Source organism: Symphodus melops (genome assembly GCF_947650265.1).
Source record: "Symphodus melops genome assembly, chromosome: 23".
Taxonomy (NCBI): domain Eukaryota; kingdom Metazoa; phylum Chordata; class Actinopteri; order Labriformes; family Labridae; genus Symphodus; species Symphodus melops.
Window position 1 is genome coordinate 12,109,407 of NC_136713.1, and position 20,277 is coordinate 12,129,683.

Here is a 20,277-nt window from a genome sequence, read left to right on the forward strand (position 1 = left end):
CACACACACACACACACACACACACACACACACACACACACACACACACACACACACACACACACACACACACACACACACACACACACACACACACACACACACACACACACACACACACACACACACACACACACCTGACTGATGTTTACCTATCAAGTGTGCTGTGTGGTCATTATTTCAATCAGGGCCATTTAAAGGAATTATTATTCAAAGCTGTAAGTACCTAATCTCTTCATCCATCATCTTCATTTAATCAAGCTGATCCTTTTTAATAATAAATCTTGACTTAATACGGGTTTCTATTCCTTTACACACTTGTTTGAAAGTTTTTTTAAGTTATGGCTTCACTCTCCTGACTGTTGCAAGACTGTCCTCTTTATGCTGATTGGATGTACTCCAAAGTTTGCATCTTGGCTCCAAAGTCTCACATGTCCCCAATCTCATCCCCTAATGGACTCTAATGGCTCTCAGAATTTGACGAATGCTTGTTGCATTCTTCAGGACCAGAAACGGCACTAAGTGTTGGCACTAATGGCAGCAGCAGCAGCAGAGGGAGGAGTGGCGGGACTTTGAGCCAGGAAGGCAGCCGCAGGACAGAAAACCTCATAAATCATGTCGACGCAGGAGGTGACGGAGCCAGATGAAGTGCTAAATAACAAAGCTGGAAGGGTATTTTAATAATGACCTCAGGAGGTGAAAGTGGGAAGGAGAGGTGCGGCTTCAAGACATGAAATGTTTCCCTTCTTACAAATATTATATATATACGTTCAAGGAGGATTTCTGTAATTATTTGTCCTGAAAACAAGTTTGAAATCATAAAGATGGCTTCTTTGCCTTTCAGCCATGATGAACAGCTCTGTAGTCGTTTTCCAAAAGCACTCAACACACTTTCTTTTACTATTTTCTATCTACTATGAACACAGTCAGCAATCAGTTACTCCCTTTTTTTGCCTGAGAGAGAGGGCAAGAGGCGAGAGGACAGGAGACAAGAGGGCAAAAGACGAGAGGGCATGAGACGAGAGGACAAGAGATGAGAGGACAAGAGACGAGAGGGCAAAAGACGAGAGGGCATGAGACGAGAGGACAAGAGATGAGAGGACAAGAGACGAGAGGGAATAAGATGAGACGGCAAGAGACGAGAGGACGAGACGAGAGGACAAGAGATGAGAGGGCACAAGATGAGACGGCAAGAGACGAGAGGACGAGACGAGAGGACAAGAGACGAGAGGGAATGAGACGAGAGGACAAGAGACGAGAGGGCACAAGATGAGACGGCAAGAGACGAGAGGACAAGAGACGAGAGGGAATGAGACGAGAGGACAAGAGACGAGAGGGCACAAGATGAGACGGCAAGAGACGAGAGTGCAAGAGACGAGAGTGCAAGAGACTAGAGGGCAAAAGACGAGAGGGAATGAGACGAGAGGGCAAAAGACGAGAGGGTATGAGACGAGAGGGCAAGAGACGAGAGGACACAAAATGAGACGGCAACAGACGAGAGGACAAGAGACTAGAGGGCAAAAGACGAGAGGGAATGAGACAAGAGGACAAGAGACGAGAGGGAAAAAGACGAGAGGGTATGAGACGAGAGGGCATGAGATGAGAGGACAAGAGACGAGAGGGCAAAAGACGAAAGGGTATGAGATGAGAGGACAAGAGACGAGAGGGCAAAAGACGAGAGGGGATGAGATGAGAGGACAAGAGATGAGAGGGAATGAGATGAGAGGACAAGAGACGAGAGGGAATGAGATGAGAGGACAAGAGATGAGAGGGAATGAGATGAGAGGACAAGAGACGAGAGGGAATGAGATGAGAGGGCGTGAGACGAGAGGGCGTGAGACGAGAGGACAAGAGGACAAGAGACGAGAGGTCAAGAGGCGAGACGGCTGCAAGCTGCAGTCACACCCAACTCTCTCCGAGAATAAAAAGAGCTCGGTGCATCTTCTTCTCATCCTTCCCCAATTTTGAATCTCGGATGTCATTTCTCTAAACAACAAACACATTTCATGTAATTCGCACAGAAAAGAAAAGCAGGTGTTTACCACGCACCTGTACACGCCCACCTGCAGGTTTAAGGAAAAACATCGTTCCACTGAAAGGAGCAGAAAATGACGACACGTCTGTGCATAAAGATTTATTTTTTTTGTTGAAAATAAGTGATTCTGACGTTACACCACTAACATATCTGGTGTGATTGAAGATAAATGAAGTACACACGGACACTGATGTTCACTCCATACGATGTAACAAGGCATTTGTATCATCTGTAAAGTGTAGAGACGAGTGTCTGCAGGTTTTTCTTAAAGACTGATTGATTCATCGATACTGTCTCTTTGGGTGAGATTGATTGTACTCCATGTCAGAGTGACAGTACGGCTTCATGCACGCTGCCTCCACTGTTTGTCAACGTTTGGGGTCCACGTCCCCCAAAGGTGCGCTTTTTCCTTTTTGAAACATTCGTACATCTTTTGCATTCATTCGTAGTCAGACGGGCCCGCTGTAACATGAACATACATGTTACATGACATTACAGTCCAGAAAAGTGCAGGGGAAAAAAAAAAAAAAGACAAACAGGACACCGTCCGAGGAGACCGCCATCCCCCCCGCGTGAATCTATGGCCGGTTTCCCCCACAAGCTCTCTGCACAAAGATCGTCTTCGTCGATGGCTTTTTAAGATGGTTTTGGCACCGTGCTGCCTTTGGGAAACCTTAAAAATGTGCCGGTCATGAAAGTGGGAGGCCGAGTGTTTTTTTTGTTTTTTTTTTGCTTCTCCTACAGGAAAATCCACCCGCTGTACTTTTTTTTCCTTCTTTTTTTTATGTCCATCTCAATTTCCTACATTACCCAAAAAGCATAGCAAGAAAAAGAAAGCAGGTAGTTTGAAACAGAGTGGATTTTTCCCCTTTTCTACCTTTTATCTATCTGACTACAATTTCAATCTCAGCGTCCTCCCACCCGTCAGTCCTCCAGCACACTGATTGGCTGCTACTGGACGCTGCAGGCCGGGCAGCACGCCTCCCTCCGGTCCGGCAGGGGGCAGAAGTCCATCTGCCGCACGATCTCGGCGAACAGCTCGTCCACCATGGTCTTGCTCTTGGCCGACGTCTCCATGAAGGGGCAGCCCCAGTCCTCTGCCAGCGCCTGGCCCTCGCTCGGGGACACTTCCCGCTCGTCCTCCAGGTCCACCTTGTTCCCCACCAGCACCACGGGCACCTGCTGGTACCTGGAAACAGAAGGGAGGTCAGAAGAGTGACAATCTGCTGGGTGTGTGTTTTTTTGTTTGATCACTCGGAGGCGTCCCCGAGGGGGGGGGGAGACGGCGACGGAAAGCGTGCGTGTTGGCCTACATGCTGTATTTGTTAGACGCTGAAACAATCGGAGTTTTAACAAAGGGAGCGAAAAGAAGAAACAGCTCCAGCTTCCCGGGAGGCACGCATCCCTCCCCGGGAGTCTGAAATCAGTGGGTGGTCATTACACGCTGCCATGCTTTAGTACATGTGCTTCACTTTTAAAGGCACCAGATTGACAACGCTCTCTGTCTTAACGGATCCGAAGCTTTCGTTCGACGTGCGGCTGGCGATCCACAGTCCTCTTTTCTTCTGAGCCGCCAATACGAGGAAAGCAGGCGGGGGAGAGCGATGGTATAGGTTATTGAATAATTGAATGAAGCTAATGTGCTGCTCTCACATGGGAGGGAGGGGGCGTCAGCCTCAAACCTCAGAAACAACTTTCTCCTTCCATGAAACAGAAGGAACCGCTGCATCTTTGAACGTCTCGTTTCACTGTAACAAACTCTCCGACAGTCAGATCCAGCTGATGACATCACACGTCGATCTTCGGCTACCGCTCCTTAAAGCTGCTTCGGGAGCGCTTAACCACTTCCTGTTTCTGTGCTGAACTTCATTCGACCATAAGGTCCTTTCTTAATTTCAAAATAAAAGCAGGGTTGAGAGGAAAACACGCTCAGCTCAAGAGAGTAGACACATTCAAAATAAAAGCCTAATCATTTGTTTTTCAAAATTTGGAATAAAGGTTGTTGTTTATTAGCATGCTCTCAGAGGACACAGCGGACATGTGGCTGCAGGAGCTGGGCAGTGGCTCCCCGACCTTCAGGTTAAAGGATGCACGACTCTACCGACTGATCATTGTTTCTTCACACAGCGCGACTTAAACGCAGCAGAGAAAAGTTCACAGAGGAAAAAAAACCACAGGATCATTTTCTGCTTTTTTAAAACTCTATCTGAGACGTCGCCCCCTCCTGGCCGTGAGAAAAACTGCAGGTTTAGCAGTTAGCACGCTGAGGCTAACGGTACGGAGAATTAGTCCAGGTTTCACGTATTTCTTTTCAGTTAGAGGCCCTTCGTGTTTCCTCTGATTAAATAACTACAGAGCGTCAATTACCGAGCGTCGTATGTATTCTCACAACAGGTAATGGCACAGAGCGTGTAATGGCCTCGACCATCAGTCATCCCTAAGTGCATCCCCGAGCCGGGCGTATTGATCCGCTGGAGCTATTGAGAAACGAGCTCTTATCTGCAAATTGGTGGCCTGCTACCGCCGCCGCCGCTCGTCCGGCCGAGAAGAGCTGAGGCGTGGAAAAGAGCGATTTAGAGAGCGAGGGAGTGTTTGAGGAAAGTGAGGGGAACACCTGCTTGGACCCGTTGAAGTGTCCTCGAGCTGAAGGAACGATAAGATTCAGGATCATGACAAAAAAACCCAAAAAATCCCAACTTTTTTCTTGACTTGAGAGAGACGTGCTGTCAAGGGGAGGGAACTCACTTGAAATGCCAAATGCTTCCCCCACAGCTTGACATTTCCCCCCTACAGCCACTGCACTGTACAACACACACACACACGCACACACACACACACACACACACAGCAGCTGACCTCAGCAGGACGAGCATCTCGCCGTGCCTGCGTGCTCGGAAAGTCGGAGTCTGGAGGGTGTGAAGTGTGAACAAGGAGAGCTCCATGCAGACAAATGCAAACTGACAGGCTCGCAGGAGAAACTCTATATATAACTACAAAGGGGGGGGGCTTCTGCAGGGTGGGGTTCGAAGGGTGGGGAGTTTATAAACTGTTTGTTGTGAAATGAACCCCCCCCCCAACACAGGAGGAGAAACTGATCCTGCTCATCACAGCGGGAGCCAAAGTGGCCTCGACGTGATAACGATCTGTAGATTTAAAGTCACAGTCGCACTGTTTGAACACAATATGTATATTATATGTAAATTAGGCCCCGCCTCCTGGTCCAGCTGCAGGGTTGGCGTTTGAGTTCACTGCGAGCTACCTGACGATATTAAAAATGAGCAAACGAGCTGGATCCACACGCCACGTCTTTGGCGTCTAGCTCCAGGTCAGCGAGTCAACGGCCCACCCGCGGCGTGTTTCGCCTCGCTATGATGACATCATCTCTTCCCTGCAGCTGCCTCGATATTCGCCGGTTTGAATCAAGCCCAATACCTGAATTCGATTCCACCCCTCGAACACTGCATCTTCCTTTCTCTTATTTTTTCAAGCCCGGCGCAAGTTTTCGGCACGCGGCTGTACATCATGAGCCGAGATTTCCCGCCTTTTTTTTTTTTTTTTTTTTTTTTGTCTTCCCCCTGCTCTTTTGTACTCACCGCCCCCTAGTGGTCACAAAAACGCAGCTTTCATCACAACATGCAAACGATGGGAGAAACAAAGACGTCTCTTTCCTCAGTAATAAAGAATATCCTGATGATCAAAGCGGATTTTTTTTCCTCTTTGGTTACTTATGTTTATTCTTCCTTGAGGGTTTTTTTTTTTTTATTACTCTGCATGCTGTGTGAGTTTGAAAAACAACAAACCCCGCTATCTCGTTCCTCGTCCGGCGGGAGAGCTGGCACTCGCGCTGTACGGGAATTATCAGCACAGCGGGAGTCGGGTTTGGATCGCTCGGCTAAACATGAATATGCAGCTATTGTGTTTTGGAGGAGAGAAGTGGAGTCGGATTTTATGGGACAGACAACGGCAGGTGGCGGGGCAGATTATGAATTCATACAGTAAGAAGATGATGTCACGGGCGCTTCTACGATCACTCACGTCTCAGAGAGGCGTTTGAAAAGTGCTGAGCTCCGTTTTTTCAGAGTGTGAAAAAGGTCACAGGTGGAATCGCTGTTTTGTCTTTTACACGACGTGGCGTCTTGGGAAACTTTTGCTGATACACATTTGACCTTTACCGGCGTGCACAACTACCATCTGCCTCTGCAGGGTGTTATTCCTAACTGTTGGGAAAACACACACACACACACACACACACACACACACACACACAAAATCAGCATTTGCAACATGGACTGCACATTTTTTCCACTCGGCCTCCGGGTACAAACGCCTTATTAAAGCTTACCTGCTGTGCTAAGTAGCCGCAGTGACTTCACTCCGGCGTGATCACAGCGCCAACAAACACACACACACACACACACACACACAAAAAGGGTGAAGCATCTCCTGCGTGAGGCCCTCCAACCATGCAGACGCCTCTCTGCTCGTTGCATCTGCTCCTAATTAGCAGTTGGAGCAGCCTCACTGTGTGACAGCCGAGCGAGGGAGCGAGCGAGCGAGCGATCGCACGTGTCTGTTGCAGCAGTGGACGTAAAGATCACATAAACATAAAGCACCTACACTGTTTAAACTCCCCAAAGGGTGTTTCAGCTGCAGAGCAGAGCTGCTCACTGATGTTTCCGTTGGCCGCCGAATGCACGGAGAAGAAAAGCAGAACATAACCGCAAACATTCCCGTGACAAAACAGACAAAGAGGAGGCCTGCGTGGCAGATGGAGGCTTCTTTTTCTTTTTTCTTTTTTTTAAACGATCAAAGTCGGAGCTTCTTTTCCGTCTTTTATTTTTGTCGATGTGCAGACGGTGCGACAAGGCCTCATCAGTTTGCATTTCTCCTCGCGCTCTGTGCACCGAATAAACAGGAAGAGAGCGCCATTATGACGGCAGCAGGAATGCTAATTTTCACTCGCGGTAGTTTGCAGGTCAAAAAAACCCAAAAAACCCCGCTACAACGAAAGTAAGAGAGCCAAACTGGAGGGTGAGGAAACTTCTTTTTTTGTCACAATTAGGTGATTCATCCATCCCGTCCATGCTGCACTTTGTAGGTGAAACATAAATCTTCTTAGCGTGCGAAAGTCAAAACAACCAGCAGCACGTCATCTCCATCTGTTGCTAACGTCAAAATTTTTTTTTAAATCGGCACTTCTTTGATGCTTAAAAAACTTTCATTTTAGAAAAGTGCTGCACACATTTTACTTCAGTCATTTCAAACATGCATTTTATCACATTTTCTATCCGGGTGATGCAAAAGTTTACAGCTGCATATGTAGGTTCCTCCCACAGTCCAAGGTGTGAAGGCGAGTGTGTCTGCCTCTGTGATTGGCTGGAGGACAGTCCAGGGTGTAACCCCCCGCGTCTCGCCCAATGACAGCTGGGCTCACTCGTTTGCACTTGCTGCTCATTCGTCAACGCCGTAAAGCAAAGCGTCAAAGTCACCTGCTGGGACGGGACAGAGGCGGAGTGACGTCACAGCGTGGATGTGCAAAAACAAGGATACAAACAAAACAGGAAGTTACCGATGGACGCTCAATCGCAATGCTTGTGGCCTTTCATGTCTCGGCTGTGGTGATATCCATCGACTAAATTTGGGGAATCCCAGATATTTATCAAAGCGTTTCCTTAGATGGGAAATGGACAGAGAGAACATTTCTACAGATTTGTCTGATCTTTGCTAGTTTCTGCTAAAGTTAGCAAAGATTAGCGCGACGAAAAGGGATGCGTGTGCGTTCTGCAAACGCTGGAAATGATGTCTGAGAGTATCTTGAGATTGTTTTCAGTCAATGCACAGATGTGTTTTTTTTTTTTTTTGGGAGGGGATATTTAAAAGTTACAAGGAAGCTACGAATCAATTTTGAAATCTAATAAAAAAGTGGAAAAAGGTGCAAACATGGTACAGAGTGCACTACACTGTCTCCTCCTGACTCACTCTTTAAACCGAGCTCTCTCCTTCCTCGATGCGAACACTAAAAGCCTGAGGTCAGGAAGTTGCTTTGTGCCTCCACCAAAGTGCCCCCTGGGAGACGTAGTTTTTGGTCTGTGCAGCCTACTCCCAGTCAGCAGCGCGTGATGCTAACCTCCTGCTATTAGACACAGCATCAGTGCAGCGTGTAAACACAGCTCCGCCGTTTTCAACCCTCCTATTCCTCTTCCTCCTCTTTGGCCAAACACGACGATGAAAGGCTTTACATGCGAGCGCAGGAGATGATTAGATTGTGAGGAGGGCTCCACCCAGACGATGTTTTCAGAGATAAGGACTGACACAGGCTTTATTTGGTTAGCCTGAGAGGAGCCGGAGCCCACAGAGGGTCTGCAAGCCGGAGAAAGTATGTCAGAGACGGCGTGTTCGAGCTTAAACATGCATCAATTATGCACATCTGGAATGAAAAAGCAGCATACTGCATCACGGCGGAGCGTCTGGTACAGATGTCCTTACATAGTCTCTCCACGGGATAAACAAGTTAAAGGGGTAGTGCATAGAGAAAACATTTTTTGTTAGGATTCAAGCAGGAGGAGCTTTGAGCCGTTCACACATGCAGCTCACTGTTTTTGTAAAAGCACCACGAGTGGAGGCCGCTGCGTAAAGAGTCCATCACAAGTTACTAATCCCATTCATACTCAGCCGATAAAGCAGCAGGAGCAACTTTGGGGTTCGGCGTCTTTCCCATATCGGACATGTGGCTGCAGGAGCTGGGGATCGAACCCTGACCTTCCAGATGTGCAACGATAAACCCTGAGATTTGTGTCTTATACAGGACCAACAAGTGCACTCTTTCTTTTTTCGGACTGATGCTAAGCTAGGCTAAGTGGCCACTAAGTCAAATGAAATATTTACAGTTCAGGCATTAGAGTGGTATCAATCTTCTCCTCTGACTCTAAGTGTATTTCCCATCATGACCGACTATTACTCTGCTTCCGAGTGGACTTCCCGCCTCTCTCATCACCTCCTCGTGAATGTGCGTCGTCACCGCGAGAGGCCGATGTTTTCACAACACCTGCCCCCCCCCCCCCCCCCCCCCGAGCAGTAACACACAGGACTGTTTTCCCATGATTCTCCTGCATAAGTATTCAGGTTAATACGAGTCTCCTAATGGAGGCCTGATCTCTTCTTGGCTTCCAACCCAACACAATCCCATTAAGTTGTGGTGAGTGGGCATGTACTATATCTCCATGTGGAGCCCGAAGCTGCTGCTGCTGCTGCTGCTGGCTCAGCGAGAGGTTTGGAAGGAGGGAGGCAGATCTCCAGGAGGGAACTAATGGAGACCAGAAGAGGAGGTTTGTGCTTGTTTTATAGAAAACATAGACACCCAGCGGAGGTCTGCATGGGGTTCAAAAATCAACGCAATAAACCGTCCACTCAGAAACACTTTAATCAGCCTCTCTCATGCCACAACTTTGGATCAACCGAAAGTTGCTCATTTTATTTGAAAAGAAATGCAAACAGGAAGTCAAACATCCTTGCAGTTTAATGCTGCCTCGTACTCCCCTGTTGCGCAGTCGTCATGACGATACACAAGCTCAGGTTGGAAAGAAGCAGAACGTGCCGACGCTGCACGTGACGTTTTGGGGGTTTTTTCGCGGCCGATGTTTCGTTAGTAACGCAGCTACTTTGTGCTTCAGCGGCAGAATGAGCACGGGGTAAACGTTGTCATCCATGTTCATCGATCGCCTGCTACAGATGCTACATGCACACACCGCTCCAACGTGCAAATACTAAAAACACACGACGGCTGCCATGAATAAACTGTTGACGTTTTCGCGACGTCTTTTTTTTTCCGCCCTGAAACGTCACGCAATCATCGCAAACTCAGCATCTCGGGGATCGAGAAAGCGTCTTTGGCGGGCCCGTTCGTGTGCTCACGATATTTCCAAGGAGCACGTGAAGACGGGACAGAAAAAGAAAAAAGAAAACTGCTACAATGTCACAGAAATCACTTTTTTGCACTCTGAATATTAAATTCTTAATTTTACATCTTTTTTTTTTTGCTCCTGTCAGTATTTGAGTGCACTCGACTCAGCTGCAGGTCTGTCCATACAGTAACAATCCCGGCCTCAGACCCATGGCAGTGTAAAATAACACTATGAAATATTCATAGCTGTACACTTGAGGACAGCAGGGGTGGTGCAGTGAAGGCGGCAGCGTTGGGTGGTGGCGCTCTCCAGCTCCCTCTTTATCCAGCCTTTATATTTTCTTCTCTTTCAGAGGAGTTCCCTCGCGCTCTCGTCCCCCGCTGTGCGTCGTCAGCTGTGACGCTCTGGCTGACGTCTGAGCTGTACGGGAGCATTCGGTTCACTCCGGGGGAACGCAGGGCGGGAAGCTCTGCGCTGAGCTGTGCACAGGTTGAATTATGAATCATAACTACACAGTATGCTGCTGCATGGATATAAAGGTGCCACGCTATAAGGTGTTTGAGGAGAAGTTTGGGCGCCAAGTTTGTTTTAATCCAGAGGAAGGAACAATAAAGACGCCATTGCTCTCAGTTTCCACTTTCTATGGGCCTTTGTTTGAATTTTATATGTTGTTTTTGTTTGCATGTTTCCATGGACACATCTACTTTAAGAGTGATCTAATCAAATCTAGACTCAGATAAGTCTAGATTTAGATCTAGACTCAGTAAATCCCTGCCATACCTGCCTCAACTGTACTTTCTGAACCAAATATCTTAAAGCATTTACTACTCACATTTGTCCCAAACTGCTCCACTTAATCGAATCAAGCTTTTATTTTGAACCTACAGATGATATCATATCTGGATTTTATCAATGAACAAATTCAGTGAGGCTCTGAGCCAAAATCACCAAGGTGTCACCTCCAAAGGGGAAAGATCTTCTTTCAGCCGCGAGGTGATCTCAGTGGATTTGTTGAGTAATGGACTGGAGAGATCAAAAGACATCCAGAGTTAGTCATGTGTGAGAGACAGTAAGAGGTCAGCCGCTTGATATACGACGAGCGAGCCGCAGCTGGGACGCTTATGAAGAACATGTGAGCTGGTTTGTTGCTTCTCACGGAAGCGCCGGAGGAGAACAAACCGCTCGTAAACTGCGATTTATTTCACAATCAGGCCCCGGTTTCATAAGTAGGGAATTCAAGCCTCCTGGCAAACAGCTGCAGCGGACCAGTCTGTCAAATCAGCAACATTTAGAAACAACTATAATACACCACCTGTACAGTGTGTACCTAAAACTGAACCGGGCTGCGAACTTGTGTATTACTACTGTCACATTGGACGTTTTAGTTTATGACCTAATGGGAATCGACTCACTTTTGCAATCAGGCCTCAAGTGGACACTCCGGGAAGTGCAGATGTTTTGCATTTCCACACTGGCTTTAAATGTGGCGTCTCCGTCTCACAACTGTCTTTAAGTGCGATTTATGAAATGTTAAGGGGCCCTGGGGAGGTTCCAGGGGGAACCCCAGAAGAACGAAAGGTAAATACTTACTATAAATTGCTCAGGACCTTTGAAAAGGATTATTTAAGCTCTTAATAACTTTCCTGTTCATTCAAATATCCCAGCTTCAGATGCAAAAAGAGGCCTGGAAATCATTAAAAAAACCTTCTCTATTTCATCACAAACCAGAGAGGTTCATATGACTCACCGTTTCACCCTGATGATCTGGTCCCTCATGGGCTTGATGTCCTGAAAACTTTGCTGGTTGACCAGACTGTAGACCAGGATGAAGCCCTGGCCGTTCCTGATGTAAAGGTCCCTCATTGAGGCGAACTGCTCGGTCCCGGCTGTGTCAAGGATCTCCAGCACCGACGGCGAGGAGTCCACCTCGATCTCCTTCCTGTAGAAATCTTCAATAGTCGGGTCGTACTTCTCTATAAATGTCCCGGTGACAAACTGGACCGTCAGGGCGGACTTCCCCACCCCGCCGCTGCCGAGCACCACCACCTTATACTCCCGCATCGCGCTCCTTTGGATGCATGCAGAGAATAAAGTCTACAGACTCAGGACCCCGGGACTCACACTACACTACAGCCATGACACAGGCACGGCAAACAATAAACGAGATGCTCCTGCAGCTATAAAGGCGGGCAGAGTGACACGATGCTGGAGCATTTAGCCCTGAGATACAAAGCCACACAGCCTCTACTGAGATATTCCCACGCTATCTTGCAGGGACACCATTCCAGAGGCATCCATAATGCAATAAGGCGTCGGTGTGGTAAAAATAAGATTGGCTATTATTAGAAACAACGAGACGGCACATCTTTTTTATGCGCACACAAAAAAGAAGGCTGACACTACATTACTCTGCACAGTGGGCTACAGTCGAGTTAAAGGCAAAGAGTCTTTATCCTTAAGAAAAGCTACAGTGCTGGGAATCCACGCCTCTGGAGTCGGTGCATGATGCATACACTGGAGGTTGCTGTTTCCTGGAAAATATGGAGGGTGATTAGTGCCACAAAGACATAGAATGGAAGACGAGCTGTTTGGGGGAAAAACGCTGAACTACATGCTATCCTGACAAAATCATCATGTTGTTTTATTTTATTGACAGCCGAAAAATGACAACAATATTTACAGAACGTGCTTCTGGACCGCTCTGGATGGAGCCCAGCTGCCTTCCACTACTGCTAGTTAACGTGAGCGCAAGCTACCGCCAGCCAGCGCGCCTAAGTTTACTGATATGCAGCGCTCGCTGTGGGTGTTTTGGCAGGCATTTGTTGCAGAATCTCCCAAGTGAAATGTGTGGCAGAAAAAGTTGTGATGTTTCCAGATAGAGAGGAGCTTGTTGCAGGCACACTGGACTGCGTCTAAAACAAACGTCGACTGATATTTATCTTAAAAAAATAAAAATAAAAATTGTGTATAAAGCACGTTAAATTTGATCCTATTTACGGTTCAATGAGAGCTGTAGTATGGTTTGTACTTTAGGGTGTGTTGTTGTTGTCAAGACAACACTAAGACCAGAGTGATCCGAGGCTGAGACATTTAGGGGTCAAGAAGAAGGCAGGGCGAGACAGAGCCAAGACCAAGATTAAGAATATCACTGAAAAAAATCTCAATTAGACCAAGGTTGTAACCGTGGGATAACAGTGTAATTCAATGTATGAACTGAAGTTATTTGTTCTTTTAAAAACGGCTGTTGTCCTTCTAATCACAGTCACGACGTGAACAAAGCCGATCAGTGGTGGTTGTGACCGGTCTCAATTTACAATCTTGAGTCTGACCAATCTGGGACCGAGACAAGACTTTTGATTCCGAGATGAGATGGAGAAAGACCGATTTCAAATACTACAACATTAACTCAGGTGTGGCTGTCCAACATTTTATCTAACTAAAGCCACTTTCAGGCAAAAAAAAAAAAAAAGAGGATGGACGCCACAAAATGACATCAAAGATGCTATTTGTGTTGTAATAGTCGAAATCGGTTTTGGTCTCGAGACCACTTTTTGAAGGTCTCGATCTCGTCTTGGAATTGAAGGTCTGGCGGGTGGAATTATAGATCAAGACCACGACCACCTCTGATCGGCTATTTTTCCACATCATTACTGTGATTGGAAGGAAAATGCTTCTTTCTAAAAGAACATAAAACTCAGTTCTCGTTAGACTTGTGTCCCCTTGGTTACGGCAGAAACCTTCCCGGTGTTGCGGTCTAAATAAGTGACACGCCCGCGGATGATTCAGTGATTTTTAAGGTCTTGGATCTCGATCCTGAAATGTCTTGGCCTTACCTCGGTATCAGAGCACTCTGGTCTCGGGTGTGTCTTGGCCTTACCTCGGTATCAGAGCACTCTGGTCTCGGGTGTGTCTTGGTCTTAGCTCGGTATCAGAGCACTCTGGTCTCGGGTGTGTCTTGGTCTCTTACCTCCAAGAGATCCAGTGTCTGCATGCAACACAGCCCAACCTTTTTCGTCATATGACAGTTGGACACTTATTGTATTACTGACCTTACGGTAGTGGCATTAACAACCCCTCATACAGATTTCTTTACTTCAAAAAACACTCCACTGCAGTAACAGGAAACGACAGAAAACAACAAACGGAGGAGTTTTGTTTGTTTCGCTCTGAGTCCTTATCGTCATTTCTCTCCTCTTTTAGTACTTTTAATGACAGAAGCTTCAAACTCGCTGTTTGTTCTCATAGAGTACATATGGATCAACAAACTTTAAAAGCATGCAGGCCATGTTAGCCTGTCATTTACACGATGACAGTGTTGGGGTCTCTGCAGAAAGAAGAGGGACCAGGGGGTTAAAAAAAAACACAGGATGTGAAGTCTGCACTGCATGCTGGGATTACTCTGCAAGGAGAGAAAAAATACACAACTAGGGCTTCTACATCACGACACAATCATGAAATCCAGGCAGAAACAATTCATTTTCTTTTCTTTATTTCTCTCTTTCAATAGATTTTACACTATCTTGCTGGAACCAAAGAAACAGTTTGACTATAGAAACATAAAATAGCACAAAATATATGCAAAAGAACACATTTAGAAATGATTACATTGAAACTATAAATCCGATGAGGGTCTTTCTTGTCAATTTACGTTGTTGCTAGGGGTACACTGCAAAAAGAAGAAAAAAAAAAAAGATGGCACAGTCACATTTCCTAACCTGCAGTCTCCAGTGTAGCGCCATCTGCTGGCTAAAGCTGTGAAACACCCCAAAAAACGAGATCTCACTACAGATTCAGGAGACAGAAAATAAAGAAAAAATGACTGATTGCTCGTGTGCAGTGAGTCACCCTCTTTTGGCCTTGTCGTGTGCATATTAAAAAAAAAAAAAGATGTTTGAAATGAAACCGAGAAGGGATCCGAGATGAGAGAGGCATTCAAACCTCTTTAATAAAATTGGATAAAAGAGCTCTAAAGAACATAAAAACCTCAAGCACGATGGACTCAAGATAAGGCAAAGTGTTTGGATAAGCTGAGTCTGCTCAGTTGACCAACTGCTCAGAAAGTGCTCACATTTATTTATCTTTTTAACATCAGTCAATCATTGCCGACACATTTTCCCCCCTAGAAAAAAAGAAGAAAACATTAGTCGTGAACGAGGGCATTGTGGGATCGCCTTTCTTTTTTTTTTTCACTCCACTGGAAACATTCAGAAAGTTATTGTTAAGTTAAGCCGAGTCCACACGTGGGCGGGTGTTTCTGAAAATGTCGGGTTTTCTGTGCGTTTTCGTCTTTTGTACGCAGACTGCTCTTAAGGTTTTCTAACCCAGCGGTTCTCAAACCGGTGGGTCGCTAATGTGCGCCTGAAAAAAAAACTAAACAAAGAAGTCTATGAAGTGCTCTTTCTAAAATGTTTGTTTTGTTTCTTTGTCCCGTCTGAGGTCCAAACTGCGCAATCTCACATTGAACAAATCTGATTGGTTGAAAAATATATGAAACGCCAGTTGCTATTTTTTTAAATAAATTTTTCAGAAACTGTGTTTTAATGTGTTCGTGTGAAAACAGAGTTTTGTAACGTCACTCTGTGCTCCGGTTTCTCCTCCGTTCGACGTCATTGTGTCGCTTTAGCGTACACGAGTAAGTGCGATGGCAGACGTGGCCAAAGGAGAGCTCCCGCTATGTTGACGAGCAGATGCGCCCGAATGGACGAATAAAATGGTCATTACAGCGGAAGGGCGAGAACATTTCACGGGACATCGTCCTCACTGTAGACGTACGGTAATGGCACGTTTTCAGAACTCGGCGTGAGCGGACAGGATTCTTTTTTTTTGTTAAACAGAGGAGGTTTAAATTCCCCCGCCAACGTTTGGGCTAGGCCGAAAAAAAGAAAATGTTCTCATGCAACATGTCGAGGTTTTTAAATCTAATATCGAGGGAGGAGGGGACTTCAAAAAGAATCTCAAACAGATCACTTTAAACGATATAAAAAGTGCAATCCTTAACTCTAGTGATACATACGAATAAAAGGTCTCGATGTGGAACCTAAAGGTCCTCTGTCAGGGGGAGAGTTGTACATCTCAACTTATTAATTTATAGATTATTTACCTCTTATATATATATATTTATTTATATTTATGTATAATCTATGTAACATTGATGACTTTAAATCTATTGACGTGTTACAGTCACAGCTCTACACAGGCTGTCATTGGCTAATGAAAATATTAGGTCATTGTCGTAATCTCAGTGAGGTGAGGAATAAGAAATGTTCTTTACAATCTACCGTGTTTACAGTGTGTTCTAGCAAAAAACAAACAAACAAACAAACTCAACAATGTCATTTACAAAAATACCCAACTTTAGTAATCGCAACGTTTGGCTGCCACGGCAACAACTTAATATCATTATGAAATACTATTATACTAGAGTGAAAAGTACATCTTTTTTATGAATTTTTCTTCTCTTTTGTTTTTTTTTTGGTAAAATGTCATCTATACAATAAACAAAATTTTTTTCTTCCCCCCGACGACACAAGCGACTCTATAACTACGCTCATTACTGTAACACCGTGATCTTTTTATCAACGAGAAGGCAAAAAAGATCCAGGAGTTTTTTTTTCTTTTTTCTTTTTAAAGTCGGTTGGCGAGGGGTTGACTTCCCTTAAGCCCCGCCCTCCTTTCGAGACGTGTGCGACTTTTCTCATTCGTCGACCTGATGGGTTAGACCTTGAAATGACCAACCGTGCAGAATGTAGCACAGCTCAATAAATTACATTCATTTTTAAAATAGAATAGTTAACATCGTTTGTTTTGTTTTTAATTCGACTAAAGAGTAACGTAAGATAAATTACAACAAAATAGAACTTTTTTTTTCTTTTTTTTTTTCTTTTTAAACCACCGTCCACGAGAGTTAACACACAAATAATAATGAAAACAATCAAGAGTGAATGGAACCAAAGAACCCGAGTGGAAAACTCCGGTTTGGAGTATGATTGTGGATTGTCAATGTTAATAATCAAGCACCATGAACATACATAGGAACTGTATTAACATGAGTTAAAAGACGCAGAAATCAAACAGAGGATCGGTCTAAAACAGGGCCGTCATGATACCAGATTTTAAAGGTCACATATTCTCCTCCTCTTCAACCACTTAAAAAAATCAGTGTCAGAGCTCCTCTTCAACATGTGTGTGAAGTGTGTTGTCGTAAATTCACTCTGATCCTGGATTTGATCATGACTATAATCCCCTCTATTTCAGCCCTGCTCAGAACAGGCTGTTTCTGTGTCTGTAGCTTTAAATATGTAAATGAGCTGTTTCTGTGTCTGTAGCTTTAAATATGTAAATGAGCTGTTTCTGTGTCTGTAGCTTTAAATATGTAAATGAGCTGTTTCTGTGTCTGTCGCTTTAAATATGTAAATGAGCGGTGTCTGACCACGCCCCCTCTCTGGAAGGGCTCGGGTGTACTCGCTGCTTTCTCGCTCCATGTCCTGTTGTTTACGGTGAGAAGGCAGACTCAGAGGGCAGAACAAACACCTCGCAGTGGGAGTGTCACCCACCTGGGGGAGGGGCTACTGCCCTTTGTGATGTCATGAAGGGAAAACGGCCTGTTGGAGCACACATTTTCTGAAAAGTGGAGCAGGGAGAAGACGGAGAGGATGGACTTTTCTCATCATTGGGGGGTTTGGAGACAGACTAGAGACACATGTTAGAGTGAGAGGAAACATGGTGAAGAGGATTTAGAATAATATGTGACCGTTAAACTTCAAAACCATACTTATGAAAACATTTTGGAGATTAGCGTAAATCGATCAAATCTGAACTCAAATGATCCGTTCTGGTAAAGGTGGAGATGGCGGTAATGGTGGGAATTCAAACATACCTTGATAATAGACACAACAAGTTTTTTAAATAACTTTGAATACATTTCTATAACCGTGAATATAAACTCTCAAAGTAAGAGACACTTTACATACATTACACAGTTTCACAATACGCTGTTTTTTCATCACTCACGTTCCTCATGTAAACTACTCATAAAACCGTGGTAAGAAAACGATGGTACACCGTGACAGTCACCACACATTCTACAAAGCTATTTTTTTTTTTTGATTTGTCATTTCTCTAACTTCTTTTTCTTCTGGATAAAGTCACTTGTGATGTTTTTCTGTTTCTGCGATGTCTTTCCCCGAAAAGAGTCCACGTAGCTTCTGACGAGCAGAGTGTCTTAAGTGGATGTGTGTTTGATGTTGATGAGCATTTTTTAGGCACTTCTACAGTTTTTTGTTTTTTTTCTAAAATGGAACAGGATTATCGGTGATAGTAGGGTTGGACAGGACAACCGACGGTCACAGATAGCCCTCCAGTCGAAGTTCAAGTCATCTTTTTTGCTTGACGAACATCGTCAAATGCACCGTGTTTTTTTTTGTTGTTTTCGTTTTTTTTTTTAAAGTCTTAGCACTTAAGTCCCTCAGCCCCCCCCCGACCCCCCCCCCCCCCTGTAAAACTTCTTCCTGGTGTTGTCGTCACCTGCTGGACCTTACTTTAAGTCCCAGTCTGCCGGCAGACCATCAGTCTCCAGATACAAACACACATGCACGCACACACACAAGGCTTGGGATGTCTGGAACGAGACCCTTCAGCTTTGGAAAGCTCTTGGCACAGACTCGAGCCTTTAGGCCGTTTGTTTTTTTTTTTCCAGTAATGGCGTCGACGATCTGGGCACTTTCTCCCCCCAGACCAAACTTCATGCAAAAAAATCCGTGCACAATCTTTCAAGAACAGATAAAGGGTTCGTTACGAGCAGCTCTCGTGATGGCAAAAAAAAGAGAAAAAAACATGAATTAGGGCGTTGAAGTGTGGCCTTTTTTTTTCTTTTTTTTCCTGGCAGGTTGAGTCCGAGCTTTGGCAAGGTGTTTCCTGGGAATTGGCGATGCAGAGGGAGGAGGAGGAGGAGGGGGGGGGGGGGGGCGCGAAAAAAGCTTCATCATGGCGTTTTGACAGCATCTGGGACAGATGAGGGGGTCAGCTCGTGGTGGTGGTGGTGGTGGGGCGGGAGGAGGAGGAGGGGGGGGTCTGCCCCCCCCGAGGACATTCAACTTTAGTAGAAAGAGAAAGACGAAAGCGTTCTTGAAAAAAAAAAAAAAAAGCGCCGAGTGCGGTTGTGCCACAGGATCCTCTGTGACTCCTCCTGCTCTCCGCTTTCAACACTATATTCTCCATACAGTGCAAATCGAGCTTCTCGTTCTCCAACCGGAAAGGGATGAAGGTCGTGCAGCAGAATAAATATGACGGAGAGGGGCTCCACGGTACTTTGGGTTGTTAAGATGACCTCTATAGTGTGTGTTATGTCGCTCTATACATCTGAATATTTTTGACTTTTTCGTGTTAATAGTGTTTTCTAGCAATACATAGAGTATATATCTGTTTTTTTTTGTTTTGTTTTTCTGTGTGTGTTTGTGTGTGTTACACCGGCACTGCAGTTCTTACGGTTAAATTGAAGTGTTACACTCTTAGCATGCATGTTGCTGGACCTCTATGGGAGAGGTCAGGTAGTATTTACACAGGGGCTGTTTTGGGTTTCCTAGTGCAGCTTCGTGACACTCCGCTCCCGTCCTGACGCTTACTTCAGGATGATCTGCAGAGAAAAAGGAGGACGTGGAGACGAGAGAGGGGAGAGAAGTCAGTTCTGTTGTGCAGAGACAGAAGCTCGTTTTTCACTGTGCACGATATTTTAACTTCACTCAAACATGTACGAAAAAGACAAACAGAGAGGCGGATCTGTGTCTCAGGAAGATCTGGGTCAAACACTATTTCCTCTGCTTTCTTGAACAGGCCGTTTCTAACCGGGGAGGGGACGAAACTTTTGTGTTTATAAAAACTTTTTCGTGGTATTGAGTAAGGCGCCGCGTCCACCTGGTTGTTTTGTTTTTTGTTTTTTTTAACAGGCAGAAAATAAGCGTTAGCGCGCTGAGAAGAAAAGTGCTCTACGGCAACAGTCTGTATGACCGACGCTGCTTCAACTGTTTGAGATCGATTGCTTCCTGATCCGACGCAAAGAGAGGAGGACGATCGGTAGAAGTCGAATCTACGGGGGAATATTATGGCGGTGACAACTGGACTGATGTCACGGGCGGGGGGGAGGGGCTAAATGACGAAAAAGTTGCAAACAGATTTGTCACGATTCTCGCTGCCTTGAGACGCCGTTTTTATCAACGGGGGTCCGGTGGCTTCGAGGAGAGCAATGAATGTTTTCAATCCGAGCCTGTCGGGGGCAAAAAAGAAGACCTTTAAGTGGACTGTCATGCAGTGTTTATTCATCGCCTGCTTCTTGTTGGATATCAGGAG

The 20,277-nt window shown here is 45.5% G+C and overlaps 2 protein-coding genes across 15 annotated transcripts in view; both read right to left on the reverse strand.

Annotated features, from left to right (window-relative positions):
* Positions 1–2,119: 2,119 nt before the first annotated feature.
* LOC306818753 (ras-related protein Rap-2a-like) lies at positions 2,120–12,455 on the reverse strand. The gene is made up of 2 exons (XM_079336475.1): positions 11,684–12,455; positions 2,120–3,224 (listed from the first exon to the last, which is right to left on the reverse strand). Exons 1-2 carry the CDS (start codon positions 11,995–11,997, stop codon positions 2,987–2,989), a joined length of 552 nt encoding a protein of 183 aa, XP_079192601.1. The 5' UTR covers positions 11,998–12,455; the 3' UTR covers positions 2,120–2,986.
* A 1,953-nt stretch (positions 12,456–14,408) lies between these two features.
* The window catches only part of LOC306818601 (muscleblind-like protein 2a), a 54,646-nt gene continuing 48,777 nt past the window's right edge, over positions 14,409–20,277 (reverse strand). For 11 of the 14 annotated variants that reach the window (XM_079336270.1, XM_079336267.1, XM_079336273.1 and 8 more), the window contains one exon: positions 14,409–19,567. In XM_079336270.1, coding sequence (XP_079192396.1) covers positions 19,443–19,567 — 125 coding nt within the window. In that variant the 3' untranslated portion in view covers positions 14,409–19,442. The remainder of the gene's footprint in view (positions 19,568–20,277) is intronic. The other 3 variants (XM_079336266.1, XM_079336275.1, XM_079336272.1) reach the window with 1 other exon arrangement.

Bases quoted from the DNA above. Each gene is read 5' to 3' on its own strand.
- LOC306818753 (XM_079336475.1), bottom strand. From the start codon at position 11,997: ATGCGGGAGTATAAGGTGGTGGTGCTCGGCAGCGGCGGGGTGGGGAAG. The intron at 3,225-11,683 runs GTGAGTCATATG...TTCTGTTTCCAG, and splicing joins CAGATCATCAGGGTGAAACG to GTACCAGCAGGTGCCCGTGG.